Source organism: Branchiostoma floridae, chromosome 8, assembly GCF_000003815.2.
Source record: "Branchiostoma floridae strain S238N-H82 chromosome 8, Bfl_VNyyK, whole genome shotgun sequence".
NCBI classification, from domain to species: domain Eukaryota; kingdom Metazoa; phylum Chordata; class Leptocardii; order Amphioxiformes; family Branchiostomatidae; genus Branchiostoma; species Branchiostoma floridae.
This window is the reverse complement of record NC_049986.1, coordinates 12,451,413-12,468,980: the sequence shown is the minus strand read 5'-3', so window position 1 is coordinate 12,468,980 and position 17,568 is coordinate 12,451,413. Positions and strand designations below refer to the sequence as shown.

The window sequence follows — 17,568 nt, the reverse complement described above, 5'->3', positions numbered from 1 at the left end:
TATGAGCTATAAGCTATCAGTATATTCAACATAGTATGCATCTCATCAGAGTGAACAGACTCAATAGATGTTTGCTTTATTTGTACATGTGTAACTAGAGTTTCAGAAACAAAGCCTATCAACTCTTAGTACACTAATCCTCGTTGCTTGACGGCATGTCCCTGTCTGCCAACTAGTCAGCTGTGTGTCCTGTAGACTTGACCTTCATCCACATGCCGTCCCTGGTCTTCATCACAACTATCATGTCCTTCTCCACGGGACGGGCGGGGTCAAGGTCAAAGGTAAACCTGGGTTATGGGCACGACATAGTCATAGAGTACAATATTATAATAGGTTTCACATTGTGTTAACTAGCAAACCGTTCTAGCATGTCACCAATACCTTATAATAAACATTGCAAGTGTCTTTCACATACATGTATATATGGTTTTTATACGATGTGTTGGCGAAGATCTTGGTTCAGTTATTGTAAGAGGTAGGCAAAAGTAATTGATTTGTTATGAAAATTAAATACCAGAGGACTTGCCTTCGGTGACGTTCTATCTACACAAGACACTGAAGACACTTACTTGTGGAGGAGACGAGCCAGAATCACCTTTTCTTCGTTCAGAGCAAAGTTCTGCCCGATACAGTTCCTGTATACGGAGTAGAACACACTTAGGTCGCAAAAATAATTGACGCCACTAAATTTGCATAGCATCCGATGGGCAAAAAGGTACTAAAACCCACTAGAAAACACTTGAGAGTTGAGATAATCTCAGGGCCTCGGAGAAAGGGCGACAGAAAGACAAAGAGAACGCACAGAAACCACAGCATAGTGGTTTCAATTTGTCTTGAACCTTGAGTACCTCTGTCCGACAGAGAACGGCATGAAAGCATGAGCGTCCATATCCTTCATCCGGTCAGGGTGGAAACGGCTTGGGTCGAACTCCTGAAACAAAACATTGGAAAGCTGTAACTAAAGTTCATGGATGCGCATGTCCAACACTTCAATCAACGGCAGTTTGAAAGCAAGTTGTCCGTAGTCTAAAATTAGAATAAGCTAATGTTCTCACCAAGCTAATGTATTCCTCCAAAGTAAAACTAGTAAAGCTATCGAGGAGGAGAGCTCTACCATATGCTGATCTCCCCAGATGTCCGGGTTGTGGTGCAGCGCGTACAGGTGGATGCCTATGTACGAACCCTCGGGGATGTGGACCCCGTCTATCACGGTGTCTTCCGTCACGGTGCGGGAGATGAAAGGAACGGGAGAGTGGAGCCGCATGGCTTCCTTCAGACACATGGTCAGGTACGGCAGTTTGTGGAGATCCTCCCTAGGACAACATGGTGGTGTTTATCTACGGGTTTACGGCAGTAAAATAGAGCACAAATTGGAACAAATCATCAGTAAGAACTATTATGTGATACATCGACGTACCACTGAATAGTGTCCTCCTCTCTGCCGGCCAGTAGCTGGTCCACTTCTTCCCGTACCTTGTCCTGATGGTGCGGATGTTGAGCCAGGGAGTACAGGGCCCAGGACAGGGTACTGGCAGTCGTGTCGTGGCCTGGCGAGAGTAGGCAAGCAAGGCTATTAAAATTTAGATCATTTTAGAAGAAAACATTAAGGGGAGGTACAGACAAGGTAGATGTGCGTACGTCTACACGAGCCTTATTAGAATTAATCACACAAATTACCGGCAAACAAGAACGTGTCCACCTCCTCCCTGATCTCCAGATCTGTCAGACCTCTCCCGTCTTCATCTCGAGCCATCAGCAAAGTGTCTATAAAATCCAGCCTTTTCTTCTCAGCTAGGATCTCCGGATCGCGTTCCTGTAGAGATCCAAACACAGATCCGAATATTGAAACATGTATAATACAAATCGGTCATTGGGGACTGTGTTATATATATGAATTACTAAGGTTGATCTCTGGATCGCGTTCATAGATAGATTGGAAATAGCTCCATGTTTTCTTCAAGCAAGAGCAACATTGAATCGATAATCTGAGCTACTCTATGCATACCAGAATAGATATAGAAGATGGGTTTATGAATTTGTTAACTTGATGCCTTTTTGTTGATGTTGATGAAATTTATCAGCGACACGCTCACCAGTTCTTGCCTCCTCCTCTTGATGATAGAGCCCCCTGTGTCGTGAACAAAGTCACACAAGCGGAGGAACTCCCGTCCCCCCGGGGAGAGGTAGTAGATGGCGGGGAACAGAACGTAAATCGGGTTGCTGCAGAACGTGCAGACAGGTTACGAGTAACTCATCAAGGATCATAGAGAACAACGTACCCATTCTGGATCTGCTACGCAGATTCGAATCCGTTTAGGCTAACATCCCCTTCCAAACCGGGGCCCGGTCGGGCTGTTTGTGGAAACGAAAAATCAAATCAAAATGCATACCTCAGACCTAGAAATATACACAAATCATGCCATGACTGTCCTTTTTACGTTTTGTGTAGTTTGATGTGTTTACACCGTTCTTTTAGTTCCCGACAGCTGCCCGTCCGGGCCCCCGTTTGCCAAAGGTCAACATTACAAAGGTGAAATCATGGTGACATTACACAGGCCCGTCATGCCGTCGGAGATCTGATGACGCGGTTTTGTCCCTGCGTAGGAGAATGACTGAACCACACATGTGATTTATCGTCAGGAATATTCTAGATCCGTGCGAGAATACAATGTATTATAGAAGAAACATTTAAATGTAGCTGTTGTCTGTAGACACGACAAGGCATTATGAAAACTGAATCGAGTACATAGCCGTTTTGTAGCAACAGGGCACGGGTCTCTTCTGTATTTGCGGGCAGGACAGAAGAGACTTGGGAGCTATGATACGGCTGGATACCAGGCTAGTTAGAATCACTCCACATGTTTGGGTTTACGTCAAAGGAAACATAACTTACAAGTTGCGATCAACTTGCAGGATTCCGATCCTCTTCACTGCTTCCACGTACTCATTCTTCATCCTACGGACAGAATTGAAATTTTACCGTAGATATCGTTAAGCTATCATTTACCATGTAACTTTTACAGAAACCACCAATTAATCTACCGACAATGAAAAGGGCGCAACTCGCCGAGGAAGTACAGTACTCACTGCTCCGACATTTCCCCTCCGGAAAACGCGCACAGCAGGATGACTTCCATAGTACAGAGGCTCGCCTGGTGGAACATCTCGAAACTGTCCTCTTTCCCAGTGTACAGGGAAAGTTTTTCCTACATGCAAATTATGAACAGCTGATGTCACAAAATTGTGCATACAGAAGAGTTCTGTAGTAAACAACAATTGTCACGGTAGACTTCAAACACCATACATTGGTCATTGCTACTCTTACCGACACAGAATTTTGTAAACATTCCTAGTTACTTATGATATATGATTGCCATATCATTCGTTAGTGCACACCCTATCCTATTTCTGCCATACAATTAGCAGGATCCCCAGTTCCCCACGGTTGTATACATGATGCGCCAGCTAGTATCATGGTTATACTTCAAGAGTTTTCTATCTCTAATTCAAATGATTGATTATCTTTCAAGAATTTCTGTTTCGGGATCCATTTGCTGTTACTTTTTCGAAGATAGTTTTTTTTTTCAACCCTCTACTTGAAGAGAATCTATCCAATAGGAACAACTCGAGCTCGGGATTCAAAGAAAACCTCCATGCCGAAGGTGATAACACATGTACACTCACCATCATGTGTTCTGCCGCCCTGTTGTAGACACTGACGTACTGTTTGAGGATATCGAAGTGAAAGGCAGGCGTGAGGAGACGGCGGTGAACCTTCCACACGTCACCGGTACTCATGATCAGGCCGTTACCTGGCAACGGGGAAAAACATACTTTTATTTATGGATCTAAATGGGCTGAGATAGGAATCTGTAACATTCTGTATCCATACTTTGCAAACTGTACAATAGATTCACAACTGGGCTAAATAAGACATCAGTAGCAACGCAAAGATAAAGCTGAAAAGCACTTAGCTATCCTATTTGATATTATTGATACAACTTATTGCTGTTGTCACAGAGTAGTTTTTTTGGTAGTTACTGAACATTACTGTAACAGTACTGTAATCGTGTAATACTGAGAGATTGTTTTCTTACCTAACCATGGCCGTAGTTGATCATAGTCCGCAGACTTCTTGGCTGAACGGCACATGGAAACAGATCAATAAAATTAGGGTATATACAGACTAACCGTGATCACTGCTATAGAACGCCAATAATTTTTGTTATGATGTTGTCTCTTCTTCTCCTGGTAGATGGTAATAGTAAGCTATACAAATATATCAGCATATTTTTCTAGGGTACAATACATTACTACAACTGATATGATAGGTACCGGTACCATTCGTTTCTTTCGTTCGGTAGCTTTACAAGTAAATCTAAGTAAATCTAGAAATACTTACTGGAAGTCTTGAGAAGCTGCTTGATGGTTGCCGGGTGTGCTACATTGACCCCGACTATGAAGCCAGCCAGCCAGAAGGAGTGTGCACGGGGGTGTTTCCTCACAACCTCTCGGGTCATGGACAGGTACCTCTCACCCAGATACCCGCCAGTCTGATAGGAAATACACGTACATGGAACTCTATGTGCCAGTTTTGAAGATCCATTCATTCAAATGTAACCAAGGTTGGAATCCCTCTTCCAGATGTTTTGGCGAGAAGATACGTTTTCTCTATATCTATACCGCGCTGACTGAACTTCGAAAGTGTAACAGTTTTAACTGTAGTATAGCCTACAATGGCGACTCACCAGGTGCATGTTGCCGTAGAGCCAGTGGTAGGGAGGGGAGGGAAACTGCTGCCCAACACGAAATTGCCACCACTGTGTCCACAGAAACTTGGCCACTACAAACAGCAGGTACGCAGCTACCGGTACCAGCAGTCCGACTGCGACATCCACCGGGCTGACTGATGTCGTCATTATGTCCGGCTACACGGATGAACACCAATGATGATGTCGTAATCGATCTAAGGTAAACACAGCAGCAATACTCAGAGAAAACTGTTAGCACTTAAGCACAGAACAGGTAGATCATACGAGAAAGTCTAACACTCAGATATTCAAGAGAACTACACAAAACTGGCATCATGTAGAAAGAATTTGTTTCACAGTAGGTACTTTGGCGGATTTAGACAGTATGAGTTTAATCACCGCCATACATCATTTATAGTTCAATAGCAGTCAAATGATTAGGCAAATACGACCAGCGCTTATACTGGTCGCACGTAAGCTTATCTAGTATTGTTTGTTTGTTTGTTTATTTTTATTTATCCAGGGGTACATGTCGCCTGGCTGGCGTTTTTCGAAGATCCCTGGGGGGAAACCCGTAGTATGGCTATGGCCACCGAAAACATGCCCCTAAGGCTATGCCCAAATATAACGTGCACGAGTACTTTTTGAAGTACAATCCCGATGATAGGGTCTATGCCTCTTTTCGACGTTTTCAAACAAACTACTCACAAAACTAAGATTCAGTTCAGAAGAAAAGTTCGCTTACCGATATTCTGGAGTTTAACTTTGACTGGAGTAGACTTTGTACCCGTACCCTTTTGACCATGGGTCGTAGTGCTCTAACAAATCTCCAAGCAGATGTTGGGTTGGAAGATACATGTGGTGGCACAAACACCAACTCTCATCAATTCCACCAGATGCATTTAATACCACCACGTGAGAAAAAACTACTGTACATGAATTAAAACATCAGTAATCCTGAGGTATATGCACTACAGTCAAAACACTGTAACAATGTTTTTTGATGTGGCGGTATTATGGTAACGTTACCTGATTTATGAGAGTTGCCTAGCCATTTTTCTCTTTAATCTTCTTTTATATAAATCTAACGTTAACTCGTTGCTATTCCATATTTGCTGCCAGCCCTACTACTATAACCTATAACAGCGGGAAGTTCTGTGGCAAAACCTGAGCTAGAAAAGTGGGCGTGTCCTGACATTCGCCCCGGACTCTGAATAATGTTTGTGAGTGAGTCACGATTTGTTGTGTAATGTGCTGTTCCAGGTTGTGTAACGGGATAAATCTGTGGCTCACAGTACCGGTTCATGAGTAACAGAGAGCTTCATCGGACATACTGTTTTGAAATTAACGCTACATAGGCGCCGGTGTTTATAGAGGAGCTAACCTAACCCTACTCTACGGTTAAGCTTAACTCCCGGCTTCAGCGCTTTCTGCCCGGGGCCGAATCGCGATGGCTACCGTGGCCGAACGTGCGATTGGGGCGATCGTGGGAGCCGCTGTGGCCGATGCTGCAGGTAATTTACAGATCATTAGTCAATATTTACGACATGATTGTTCTGGTTAATGGCCTCTAAGTTTAAGGTTGTCATGGGAGGTTTCCGAGGCATATTATCGCTTAGTCATGGTAATCTACAAGCAGATGTGTAGTTGCCGTCTGCCGCCTTTTTTGGCGACGCCTCAGTGTGAATGCCATCAACAAAGTGACATGCTGATTTGCACATTCAAAATTTAATTGATGTCACCACCAGGGGACCGCAAACAATTATTCTGAATTTTTCAGCCCTCAGAAAAGGTAAATTGACTCCCTTTTATAATCATTACCTCCATTTGAGGTTATATTTTACCCCGCGTTTGTCTGTGTGTCTGTGTGTAAACAAGATAACTCAAGAACGGCTGGGTGGATTGGTTTCATACTTGGTGTGTTGGTGGGGTGCGGTGAAAGCTGGAAATGATTAGATTTTGGGCCCCCTAGCGGCTCCCCTTGGTACTGCAGCGCAACTTCCGGTTTTGCTATCTCGGTATTCTGAACATGCCATGGTCACGATTTTTGAGTATTAGATAGCTCTTGTGCTCAGGAAAAAGTGACATAAGTTTGGGCCCACTAGCATCTAGTTTTGGGATAGCAGGGGCATTGTTGTCAAAAACTTCTGAAGACGATAACTCAAGAAGGGAACAACGGATTTTCATGATTTTTGGTATGTACGTACCTTAGACAATGTTGTACAAGATTAAATACTAATTATGCAAAATAGGAGTATATTTGCATAATTAATGAGAATATTCTATCATAGCAGTTTTTTCAATGTATCTCTCGTCCCAGATGTGATATGGTCGTGACATTTGGGTGGTACATAGCTTTTAACGTCATGACAAAGTGGGCAAGTTTCAGTCCCCTAACATTTAATTGTGGAACTGCAGGGGTGTTTTTGTCAAGACACTCGAAAGAGGATAACTGCAGAAAGGAACGACGGATTGCCTGCATTTTAGGTATGCAGGTAGCTTGGGCAAAGATGTTCATAATGATATGCATTTTATGCAAATGAGGAATTAATTTGCTTAATTAATGAGGAAATTGTATAATTCCATTACTTGCAATAACTGGACTTCGATAAATGTAACACTTGTTAATTATAATCGGTGGAACATATGCAGATATCAAATATGCAAATGAGGAACTTATTTGCATAATTTATGCAAAAATTGCAAATGACTTAATGATTGATGATCTGAATTGGGAATTTTACTTGTGACATCTGTACTGTACGTTATTCAATGATGAACAACACCATGCATAAATCATGTTAATGTTAAGTCATTTGCATGAAATTAACAAAAGCTTTAAATATTCATGGAGGTATGAGGTCGCCGAACTCTAGTTGACAGTATTAACAGTAAGTGAAAACATTTTGATAGAGTTAAATGCCATAACAATACAAATTAATAACACTTAATTATTTTAGATTACTGGGGGGGGGGGAGGGGATATTTCACCAAATTCCAATTCCTGACAAGAATTCATGAATTTGTCTTTAGGAAGGGACGCAAAACGGAGTCCTGTGTTCAAGGAGGTGCCTCGAGCACATAATCAGCCTCATTATTCAAAATTGTGTACCTACTGGCTGCAAATAATACATCAGAATGTATAATTGAATTTCAGCCCAGCCTCTTCACTGGATCTACAACCTACCGAAACTGGATTCCATCATAGCTGAGGAAGAGTCACCAGAGTTCCGCCAGCCCTCGGCTAACCCGTACTACAGGATAGAGACAGGACGGAACAGCTGTTATGGGGACCAGGCTTACGTCATGCTGGAGTCACTGGCAGAGTGTCAGGGTGAGCGGGTCTACAAGATTAGACAATAGAACGATGAAAAAGTCATTTCAGTTGATATACTTTTTAGACCAAAACAGTGCTGGTAGATTAGACAGTTCTTCTAAAGTTCCTCTCTTTAAAACAAATAATGCATGCAAGTAAGATTTTGCATCTATTGTCACTCATCCTTGAACCCTTAAATATGGTTAGAAATTACTCTCCAAGCAGAGGTTGAGTCGCGTAGATATAGTACTACTGTAGTACTCGGAAAAATTACATGAAGAGGAGCGGCTGTGTAATTTTTCCGACTATGTACTACTATATCTACGCGACTCAACCTCTGCTTGGAGAGTAGTTAGAAATGAGACCCAGAGAATTTGTACAGTGGAATGAAACAATGCCTCCTGTGACACAATTGCCTTAGAATCAGATTTATAATGATATTTATCTTTCAATTGCTGTAATAGATATTTTGATTTCAGGCCTTGACATTGCTGACCTGAAGCAGAGAACATACCGGATGTTTGGACCGGGAACAGACTACGACAACACTCGGAATTCTGAGTACAGACCCCATGGAGGTAACAGGTTCTGCCATAGCCTTACATGTAGCCTCAAATCCAAAATGTTACCAGGGCCAAAATAATCAGCTTTTTGGCTCTAGGCCTAGAGCAGGGGAAACTTTGCCTCAGTAAAGTTTGCCTGACTACAGGCCACCTTGGGGACATGTTGGTCTTAACGCCAAAGAGCTAATACCTGTGTAGGACATGGCTATAGTCTGGATTCCATGCTTACCAACATGCTTGTGTGCTGCTTAAACTAGTAAAAGGGATCTAATTTTCTTTACACTTCGTCAGGGCTTTAGCCAGCTCGAAACTTTTTTCCGTCAGCCAATTCCAATCGTCGCGAAAACCGCGAAAATTAATTAGAAGGACTGAACTGAGACCTTGAAAAACGGGTTTTAATGAGATTATCGTATGCAAAAGGGCACCGACACACATTGTCAACAATCATAACAATAGCAAAACAAACAGTGTGTGGCTTTTACGGCCATGGACGGCGTCCCCAAGCCGCCTGAAGCTTCCACCAAGGATTTTTTTCCGTCAAGGTTGACGGATTGGTTTGAAAATTTTTCCGTCAGACGCAACAAATTTCCGTCAATTGACGGAAAAATGGACGCTGGCTAGAGCCCTGCACTTTGTGAATATGTTTCCATGTACAGTTATATTGGCTGAAGTGAAGGTTGAAAAGTTGAGTGTACATGAATGTCTGTTTTCCATTCCAGGTGTGAAGAAATCCTACCCCATCCATGGTTCATGGAGACATTTCAGCATCAAAGACTTCCTGAAAAACACAGAGGTAGGGAAGGATGATACAGGTCAGAGACAAAGTTTGCATTTGCAATTATTTTCTTTGCTTAATGTTAATTTCAAGACAAGATCTCAGACAAGATATTGTATACTTATTATCTTGCAAAAATAAACGTTATCAACCAAGCTTTAGAGTCTGTGCAAAGGTAAGGGTTACAGACTAGCATCTGTAGCCATGCTTATGCCTGTTCTACATTTGTAATTATACTTTTATAGTTTAACTTTGTGTTCTCTTCTATCCCAGGGTCTAAGGAAGATGACCAGGTTGATGGTGCAACCAAGGTTGCCCCGTTGGTTGCCTTGTATGCGGGACAGCCCTGTATGTTGGAGAAGGTTGAAGATGCTCTCAGGGTAACCCAGAACTCAGACACTGCTGTGGTGGCAGGGCTCACAATTGCCAGGTATGGACAGAATTACTACTACATGTATTACTACTACAGTAACTATATATGCCAAACATACTTAGTAATTGATCAGATTGGTGGCATGGGTAGACATGGGATGAGTATTTGGAGACGGTTTCCATTTACAACTAGTTTCACAGCAAAAAGGTTTGTGTGGTCTTAAAGTACTACTTTAAGAAAGACAGAAAGTTTGTATAGTCTTACTACATGAAAACAGTCTTTATATCTTCAACTCTTAATCATGCATATGTACAGTAAAAAGCATATTCTTACACCCCTTTGTCAGGACAACCCCACATTCTAATACCCCTATGTTAGGGATAGGTCTAGTTGTTAGAGTGTATCAGAACAAAATGGTGTAACCTTCAGAACACCAACAGAATATTTTGCAATTCATATGATGTACGTAATAGATGAAGATAATTATGAATCTTAACAAGTTGTGTGACTGAACATCTATTTTCATTGTTACTTGAATTTAAACCAGAATACTGGAACAGTTCATCCTCCATGGGAAGAACGACAGAGTGATAGAGACAGTGATGGAGGACCTGAGAAAACCGGACAGGAAGAGTCCAACCGACCTGGACCAGGCAATGGTCAGCTTCCTGAAGAAAGTACTGGACAACAGGGCCGGTCAGCACAGGAAAGTTGTCACCAAGGTCTTCTCCAACAACTGACGTAAGGATTCATCACTAGTGTTATCATGTATTGTTCATAGTGTGACTAGTTAATATGCACTTAGCTATGGATCAAAATATACTTTGCCAAAGCTCACAGTCATATAATACATAGCATAAATGATTTTCATGTCAAGAATTTATCAGCATCCTGCATTGCACCTAGTGTATATGACTCACCATAAATACATGTACTGTAAATGCATTTAAGTTCGCGGGGATTTAATTTCGCGGTAGCAGGAAAATGGACTTTTCGCGGTGGTTTGAATTTTGCGGTTGCACCATGCACTGTAGTCTCTTACTGTTATGGAAAAATGTTCGCGGTGGTTTTAAATTCGTGGTGAAGCGGCCGCCGCTAAAACCGCGAACATTAATCCACCGCAAATATTTCTGCATTTACAGTATTTGATATATGTGAAATTCAATTTTTGTTATCCTGTGAATTGTTAGCTGTGATTTTTTATAGATTCTAAAAGATACACTGACTTACTGGTATCTTGATGACCTTCCAATTCTTGAGTTATCCAATAGATCATGCTTGTTTGTAAGAAACAACCCATAGAGCTCATTCAGTGTATGAGAAACACATACACACTTACTCACCAGACATTAACACATAAAAACACACACATACACATGCAAAAATTAATACAGACACGCACCATACTGACAGAAACAAGCAAACCACAAACACACACCATACAAAATGTAGTTTTACTTCAACCCTCTCCTCAGTGATACATTGATATCCTCTTGCCTGCAGATTTGCCTAAGTCCCTCCAGTCCGCTGTCCATGGTGTAGTGACTGGTGGTGACTATGTGTCAGCTATCCGCACCACCATCAGGGCAGGAGGGTGTAACGCCAGCAGGTCCTCTATCATTGGGGCATGCTTTGGTGCACAGGTGGGCCTCGTGCATTGATTCATCAATGATTAGTTAGTTAATCATAACATGGTTACGCTTAGAGAGCACAAATGTTTGCTGAGGTAGACTGTTACATGTAGTTGAAATCATTCCATCCATGTCCTGTAGCTGAGGAGGCAGCATAACCATGTAGATTGGGCTGGTATGGATCAAATTCAGTGGATTCGTAGACAGCGGTTTGACCCTAGCTCAGATAAGTAGTTCTGTAGGGAATTGTATTCACCATTTTGATAGTGACATAAAGCCAGCAGCCCCGTGTATGAGGGATCTTCAGGCATAAGCAACAAGCGTCAGTCCTCTACACGTAAAAGAACCCTACACACTTGAGATGAGTAGGGATGACCTGGCGTGCTTTGCTGAAGATATGAGCCATGACGAAGCAGTATTAAATGGGGGAGCCCAGAGATTATACTATGATGATTTCACTGTATTTGCTTGTCAATGACCTATCAATGGCTGCTGCTTAGTATTACAGATAATTAAATGCATTTCAAGGATTGAGAAATGACTTGAAATAAGGGATCATAATACAGAACATATTCAATATTTGATAATGATTACTAATTTTTCATTGTTCTATTTTTCTAGGTGGGTGTTGAAGGCATCCCTGCTGACTGGAAGGCTAAAACGTTCCGTTATCAACGAGTGTTGGAGCTAGCCAGCCAGGTTGTCAGCTGCAGATCTTCTCTATTGTAACAAGGGGACAGGCGGAAAGCAGGGTGTATGTCCATCTTGTGGACTACTGTATGTGCAGAATGATAGTTTCTGGCTGAAATCACTGTGACTGTGAAGGCCAGAAACTGGAGAAAAGTCAGACAGTAGTCCTCCATGGTGGCAAACACTCTCTTTCAACCATGTCAGACCACTCCTAGCTTGGTTCAAACATCTCATCAAAAACAAGCAATTTTGGCAAATTAATTGATCACAGAAATTAATGAAATAGTCGAAGATACTCAATTTTATGTCACTGATAAATGGAAAGTTTTCTCAGGGGATGTAAAGAAGAACTATCTTCATAGAATAATTTATTTCATAATACAATGTAGCAGTGGCACCAAAGTAAACAAAGAGTCATTATCTGCCTAGGAAGTATAAGGATACATAATTTTACAATGGAAGTTCTCTTGTTTGTCTAAGTTGTAGTTATATTGTTTTTTCAACGTGTTTCTTCTAGTCAAGGCTTGTCAAAAATGAAGATGCATCTATGTAACAATATTGTAGATACTGCGGCATGTACATGTATGTAATATTGTAGATACTGCAGCATGTATATATATACACACTCCACTCCACTATGATCAGCATTCAAAACTTCATTGAAATACATCAAGTTGGTCTTCATTGTTGATGTTGAGTTCTTTGTCCCTTTCTTTTCTTCCATTGTCTCTTCTTTGCTTTTTTCTCTGCAACAACTTCTGGAGGGTCAGGAGGAACGAATCCGTCTGTGATTCTGTAGAATGTGATGGTTGAGTCTGTGTCACAGATGGCTAAAGTAACTCTCCTTGTCATTAAGTCAGGTTCCTCCAGTTCTAGTTCATCTTGTGGAAGTGAGACATGGGTCAGGAAGTCTCGTAACCTACAGGGAAGATACAGATGAAGTTGAGTACTGTGGATTATTTTGGCAGTACATTTAAGCCTATTTAGCAAGCATATTAACAAAGACTTTGGCATATTATATATTTAAAGTGCTATGTTTTGAATGCAAATAATTCCTTACATAACAGACAATCAGAAGCTGCACTTCAGGTGTCATAAGCATCCAATGAACTCAAACCTGCAACATTTATTCTGCATTCAATGTTCACGAATTCGTCTTTCAGAAGGGACGTACAACGGGGGTCCCATGTTCGAGGAGGTGCCTCCATCACGTAAAGCAGCCTCATAACTAAAAAAAATTGGGTACGTAGTGGCTGCATAGTGGCTGCAAATACACTCGATATTTATTTTACTTATTAAATATAATACATGTGACATAAAAGTGCTCTCGTCATGGGCAAAACCTTTGGCATATGTTCCTATGCAGAAATGGTTTTGGGTGAAGGACATAACATATATTATAGGAATAAATTACATTAAAAAGACTCAGGGATTGATGGCAATATAACATTAGTAGTACTGTGGCAAATACCATCGACTTACAATTGTTTCTGATTGCTACCATTTCACATAACAGAGAAACAGTAACATCTTAATATCTTGATACCTTTGTGGACTGAGATCAGCTTGTTTTCCAAGAGGCACCAACACCTGTAGGTCATCAGCCTGTGTTGGGCGACCATACAGGGTGACCATCTGAAGTTCTGGACAGGGCTGTAGGTCCAGTTCTGCCCACTGTTTGGCTGGAAAATAAAGGAATAATTTCCTGGACATTAATACTCATAAGCAAGATGCCCCTAATACCCTATATCTGGGGCTAGAATGGCAGGGTTGATACCTTGAAGCATTTGTGTATGTTGCAGGACCAGCCCTGTGTGGGAGGTTGGACTACTAGTAACAAGTCGTGTGGAATCTGTTGATGCTACCATTACAAAGCAATCATTCCTCCACAATACCAACCACAAGAGATGGCAGACTTCACACCCTTCACATAAAACTAATGTTGGCCTTTCAGTTGGCCTTGCATGCAAATACAAGGCCAACTGAAAGTCTGGAAGTGTTAGAAATATAAGTTATGACAAGATAGGGAGTGACTCACAATGGGGTAGTGTATCACAACTCAGTCAAATGCACAAGGAGACAGTTGGAAACAAACACACACATACAAACACAGTGCACATGACTCAGACAAAGGTTTTGGAAAGAACCTTACCTTCTGAGAGGTACAGATATACCAGCATGGCGACGTGACCTTGTTCCTGATTGTTATAACCATAAGCCACCATTTCCTTGTACTGTAGGAGAAAGATAAGCCAACTTATGTTATTTTTCATGCAGGTATAGTTTTTAATAGCATGGGTGTGTGTGGAAGGGGCATATCCGGCCCTATATCTCCAGAACCCTATATCTCCAGAACCTATCTTGGGATTGCACTGTGTCTCCAGATCAAAACGCGCGATTGCGATGATTTTTGGTACATGGGCTGGTGCTAGCGGTCTGATGCTCATGTTTGACTTTCGACCTCCTGGTGTTTGAACTTGACACTGCAGATAGCCTTTTGTGTGTGAAAGGGGCATTTCTGCTGTTGTATCTACAGGACAAAAAACGTGATCACAATGCATGCCGGATTCTGGCGTGCCGGATTCTGGCGTGCTCTTTCTTGAGTGTGAGTATGTTTGTCAAATAGTAGCAGTTTTCTTTCATTTCAATGGAGAGGGCGGGGCTACTTCAGGGGTGCCTAAGCATTTGCACGAACCCTATGAAATTCGTACGAATATTATGTGATACACACGAATCACTATGCGAAAACGCACGAATATTATGAAATTCGCACGAATCACTATGCAAAAACGCACGAATATTATGAAATTCGCACGAATCACTATGTGATTCACACGAACCTTATGAGATTTGCACGATCCTTATGCAAAAACGTCGGCCGGGAGGAGGCTTGATTTTGAGCGTTTCTACCCGTGATATTTATATTTCAAGGCATGGAATGGACATTTACCGTCGCAAAGATGTATTTGATAGCCTGTGAGCTACTGTTTTGCTTCATTTCGGCGTGTTACATCGTATTTTCCGTCACCGTCGATCGAAGCCGCCACCTTGAAAATCCCGCTCCGTCTGTCACGTGACCCCGGCAGTGGTTGCACAATTTCGCATAAGGATCGTGCAAATCTCATAATATTCGTGCGTTTTTGCATAGTGATTCGTGCGAATTTCATAATATTCGTGCGTTTCCTCATAGTGATTCGTGTGTATCACATGATATTCGTACGAATTTCATACATAGGGTTCGTGCAAATGCTAATTAGGCACCCCTGTACTTGTATGGGCTCGGTCTGTTGGGGTTCGCTTAAAAGGCTGGGCTGTCTACCAGGCCAGGCTACCTGGCCTGTCTACCTGGCCTGGCTATCACGTCAGGCTACTCAGATCCCCCCATTCATAGCCCCATCATATGGCACTCAGCCAAAATAGCTGATAGACAAGCATAGTAATTGCTAATCTCCAACTTGCCACTACGGGACCAGAGGTTGGCCTGTCCACCACTGGCTGGGCCATTTGGGAATGTGTATGGGAGGCCTTCCTTGCAGCGTGTCTGGAACACATTCAAGTACTGTACCAGTACCGTGTTGGGTAAATGCTTTAGGGTGTTAGACTTAGAAAACAGAGGTCCTGGGTTGAAATCCTTTGACATGTCACAAAATCTGTGCTGTTTACAGTACTTTCCCCACTCCAAATTGTACAAGGGGGTTGGAGAGATTATTGGCAGTGGAAGGAGAGGATTGGGCTCTGTCCTGGACACAAAAATTGTACAGTGGATAACAATCCACAGCCTCAAAAAGGCTATGTGACTACTGATAATTGCATATGTCAACATGGCATACTAGCATAGAGAACAAGGAGGTACATGTAATTATACCCCCCTTGGTCAGTACAAGTTTAGCTTTACAGTGCTTTATGCTCTTCCTTCTTGTTGAATGAGCTGAGATAGTTTCTGTTCTAGAAGATAGATATTCAATAAAGAAACAAATTTCTGTTGCTGGCAAGCCCATTCTTACACACACACACACACACACACACACACACACACAAACAAACACAAACATACACACACACAGTACTGGTACTTGTGTTCCAGACACCCTGCAAGGAAGGCCTCCCAGACACATTCCCGAAGGGTCCAGCCAGTGGACAGGCCAACCTCAGGTCACTGGCAGGTTGGAGATTAACAATTACTATGCCTGTCAATCAGCTATTTTGGCTGAGTGCCATATGATGGGGCTATGAATGGGGGGATCTGAGTAGCCTGACGTGATAGCCAGGCCAGGTAGACAGGCCAGGTAGACAGGCCAGGTAGACAGGCCTGGTAGACAGCCCAGCCTTTTAAGCGAACCCCGGTCGGTTGTATACAATTATCATACATACTGTTGTATACTCGAGTATCGGACTAGTCCCTTGTGGGTGCGAAAATACGATCTGAAATCTAGTGATTCTATATCAATCCATTTGGTGTTGTACTAAGCGCACTAGCTGAGCAACCTATTAATACAAGATATGCAGCAAGAGCTCGAGAGAGCGCGCAACTTTTCTGTTTTATGCGCCCCGCCCCATGCAAACCACTTTCTTACTGCATCAAGTAAGCTTGGAAGCCGTGCATAATACTAGAAGACTTACTACATTAACTAGCTAATCGACTCTGTTTGTTGTTGCTGTCATTTTGCCTTATTTACCTTAGGGTGTTCCAGTAACGACGTCAGGTCGGCTGCACGAGTTTTATTTTCACCGCTCGACGCCATCTTGTGAATACTGGAAGGCTCCATTAAGTTAGAGGGATTGATTCCCCAATTTATCTATGCATCAAACCATACCTTTTGTGACAAAATGTTGAATTAATCTGTATTAAGTAAGGTCAAATATATAAAGTGTATAAAATGGATTTATTGCATATCAAGTTGTTTTTTTTCTAAACTTTTCCATGTACAAAACCCTCCCTAAGAACTAGTGTATTCGTCTATGATGTAAGAGGTCAAAGGTATCTAAGGACGCGATCTCTCGAAGGACAAGATTGCACAACGCGTGGAAACGTCGACTTCACACAGATTTGACGCGTTTTTGCCGATCTCAGCGCTACCCAATCGTTTCCAAGAGGATCAGAAACTGGGTCAACGATGTCTATTCCAGCTAAGGTATTTTTCTGCGGCTGCGTTGCGACGAGTTTGGGAATTATCGGTTACATTCACTACAGCCAGGTCCAGGACAGAGAGCGGATGAGACAGGGTCCGGTCAGGGACATGGAACGGGAGGCGAGGCGGAGACAAAACATCAGGATGCAGGTCGAGCAGATAGAGCTCACCAAGAAATATGAAGAAGGACGGGAAAAACAGGCAGTTGGGGATGAAGCAGGAAGATAGCATAGTTGGCACTCAATTGAAACCACGAAGCCCATAAGAAGTAAATGAGTTTCTAACGTTATATTTTATGTAGTCTGGATATGACAGAAGCGATAATATTGGTTGATAGATG

At 42.2% G+C, this 17,568-nt stretch overlaps 3 protein-coding genes across 3 annotated transcripts; 1 reads left to right on the top strand and 2 right to left on the bottom strand.

Moving 5' to 3' along the window:
- Positions 1-142: 142 nt before the first annotated feature.
- On the bottom strand, positions 143-5,025 carry LOC118420827 (cytochrome P450 4F8-like). Its single transcript, XM_035827848.1, has 13 exons — positions 4,749-5,025; positions 4,403-4,553; positions 4,098-4,139; positions 3,685-3,812; positions 3,088-3,206; positions 2,894-2,956; positions 2,094-2,220; positions 1,678-1,813; positions 1,418-1,547; positions 1,115-1,313; positions 849-931; positions 570-635; positions 143-287 (listed from the first exon to the last, which is right to left on the bottom strand). Exons 1-13 carry the CDS (start codon positions 4,917-4,919, stop codon positions 173-175), a joined length of 1,530 nt encoding a protein of 509 aa, XP_035683741.1. The 5' UTR covers positions 4,920-5,025; the 3' UTR covers positions 143-172.
- Positions 5,026-5,989: 964 nt separating this feature from the next.
- LOC118420823 (crystallin J1A-like) lies at positions 5,990-12,540 on the top strand. The gene is made up of 8 exons (XM_035827845.1): positions 5,990-6,265; positions 7,909-8,085; positions 8,547-8,645; positions 9,350-9,442; positions 9,679-9,835; positions 10,326-10,519; positions 11,282-11,421; positions 12,031-12,540. The coding sequence occupies exons 1-6, from the start codon at positions 6,202-6,204 to the stop codon at positions 10,516-10,518; spliced, it is 783 nt and encodes a 260-aa protein (XP_035683738.1). The 5' UTR covers positions 5,990-6,201; the 3' UTR covers position 10,519; positions 11,282-11,421; positions 12,031-12,540.
- Positions 12,270-16,943, bottom strand: LOC118420825 (tRNA-splicing endonuclease subunit Sen15-like). The gene is made up of 4 exons (XM_035827846.1): positions 16,776-16,943; positions 14,252-14,333; positions 13,646-13,781; positions 12,270-13,018 (listed from the first exon to the last, which is right to left on the bottom strand). The coding sequence occupies exons 1-4, from the start codon at positions 16,863-16,865 to the stop codon at positions 12,781-12,783; spliced, it is 546 nt and encodes a 181-aa protein (XP_035683739.1). The 5' UTR covers positions 16,866-16,943; the 3' UTR covers positions 12,270-12,780.
- Between the last annotated feature and the right edge of the window lie 625 nt (positions 16,944-17,568).

What these genes read in the sequence shown, in the direction of transcription:
- LOC118420827 (XM_035827848.1), bottom strand. Translation starts at nt 4,919, where the DNA reads ATGACGACATCAGTCAGCCCGGTGGATGTCGCAGTCGGACTGCTGGTA. An exon ending in GGACACGTTCTTGTTTGCCG is followed by an intron (nt 1,548 to 1,677) that starts GTAATTTGTGTG and finishes TACTCTCGCCAG; the next exon opens with GCCACGACACGACTGCCAGT. An exon ending in CTGGCTCGTCTCCTCCACAA is followed by an intron (nt 288 to 569) that starts GTAAGTGTCTTC and finishes CCCATAACCCAG; the next exon opens with GTTTACCTTTGACCTTGACC.
- LOC118420823 (XM_035827845.1), top strand. Translation starts at nt 6,202, where the DNA reads ATGGCTACCGTGGCCGAACGTGCGATTGGGGCGATCGTGGGAGCCGCT. An exon ending in CGCTGTGGCCGATGCTGCAG is followed by an intron (nt 6,266 to 7,908) that starts GTAATTTACAGA and finishes ATTGAATTTCAG; the next exon opens with CCCAGCCTCTTCACTGGATC. An exon ending in TGAGTACAGACCCCATGGAG is followed by an intron (nt 8,646 to 9,349) that starts GTAACAGGTTCT and finishes TTTCCATTCCAG; the next exon opens with GTGTGAAGAAATCCTACCCC.
- LOC118420825 (XM_035827846.1), bottom strand. Translation starts at nt 16,865, where the DNA reads ATGGAGCCTTCCAGTATTCACAAGATGGCGTCGAGCGGTGAAAATAAA. An exon ending in CGTTACTGGAACACCCTAAG is followed by an intron (nt 14,334 to 16,775) that starts GTAAATAAGGCA and finishes TTTCTCCTACAG; the next exon opens with TACAAGGAAATGGTGGCTTA. An exon ending in ATATCTGTACCTCTCAGAAG is followed by an intron (nt 13,782 to 14,251) that starts GTAAGGTTCTTT and finishes TTTATTTTCCAG; the next exon opens with CCAAACAGTGGGCAGAACTG.